Source organism: Capsicum annuum, unplaced genomic scaffold (genome assembly GCF_002878395.1).
Source record: "Capsicum annuum cultivar UCD-10X-F1 unplaced genomic scaffold, UCD10Xv1.1 ctg51670, whole genome shotgun sequence".
NCBI classification, from domain to species: Eukaryota; Viridiplantae; Streptophyta; class Magnoliopsida; order Solanales; family Solanaceae; genus Capsicum; species Capsicum annuum.
The window spans coordinates 1-1187 of NW_025859632.1; the positions used below are offsets into that span (position 1 = coordinate 1).

At 34.8% G+C, this 1187-nt stretch overlaps 1 protein-coding gene across 1 annotated transcript; it reads right to left on the minus strand.

Annotated features, from left to right (window-relative positions):
* Positions 1-385: 385 nt before the first annotated feature.
* Positions 386-937, minus strand: LOC124892889 ((E,E)-geranyllinalool synthase-like). Its single transcript, XM_047404073.1, has one exon. The coding sequence runs from the start codon at positions 935-937 to the stop codon at positions 386-388; it is 552 nt and encodes a 183-aa protein (XP_047260029.1).
* Positions 938-1187: the final 250 nt, after the last annotated feature.

Here is a 1187-nt window from a genome sequence, read left to right on the forward strand (position 1 = left end):
TTTTTTTTTTGTTTCCATCCGGTGTTCGATATCTGCATTGGAGTCCGACTAATCCAAATTTGCGCCGTGTAGGGCCCCATTCGGGGGAAGTGCTCCCTACCAAGGATTTTTTCATAACCAGGGCTCAAACCCGAGACCTGTTATTAAGGGGAGAGCAGCCCCATCTGCTCCACCACATCCTTTGATGGTGCCTTCCAACAAAACTTATGTCAATGCCAATGTAGAAATTTAATATGAATGAAATTAAAGAAGAATATAAAACACTAAAAAATTGCATGAAATATAACATATATACTATCATTACAATATTACAACCCTTGAAAATTCATTATTTGTCACAACAATATTATAAATTATACAATAATAATACCACATCATTTTCTCCTCACATGAAGCACAATCTTAACTTTTGTGAAGCAAACCCTTTGTTAGACCAACCAAAAGAATTATTATAACTCTTAGGACCTTGCCTTCCAACAAAACTTATCCCAATACCAACTTGTTTTTTCAAGTTTTTCTCATTAAGACATGCATTCACTTTAGCAATCTCAACTTTTTTCATCTTCTTTTCTAGTACCATTGGCTGCAATGTCTTTGAAGGTTGTTGTGGCATCATTGAACTTATTTGTTCTTCTTCTTGACTAAGTGGTATGTAAATAGCTCTCATTATGTCTTCAAGTATGGCTGCCTTTGTATCAAACAAATTGCATGAATTGAAGAACATGTGAAACACATTAAGGCAAGATAGGTGAAGAAGTTTCATTGTTCTTGGCATTTCATTGAACCCATCCATTAGAACATTTTCAAGAAACTCTTTCTTCTTGTTGCCAACTATACCTTTCACAAAGTCAATTGAATCCTCAATTTGTCCATTAGGGTTTTCTTTGAAGTGAAGCAATGTGTAGTTCATCTTCCCTACTTCTCTTTCTTTCTGCATGTGAATAAAGTTCATGCATGCAACAACAAAAATTAATAATATATACTCATGTAATTCATATAGTATTAATCTATAAATATAAGAGATAAGCATTCAGTACACTCTCGAACTATGGTCAAAGTTGCTACGACACACTCCAACTTGTCAGGGGTCCTATTAACCCTCTGAACTCAATTTTGACGTATTTTTGTCACCCTTTTATGCTGACGTGGCACTTTTATTACATAAAATGAGACCCACATCAAAAGTG

Excerpts from the sequence above, each read along its gene's own strand:
- LOC124892889 (XM_047404073.1), bottom strand. The coding sequence starts at position 937 with ATGCAGAAAGAAAGAGAAGTAGGGAAGATGAACTACACATTGCTTCAC.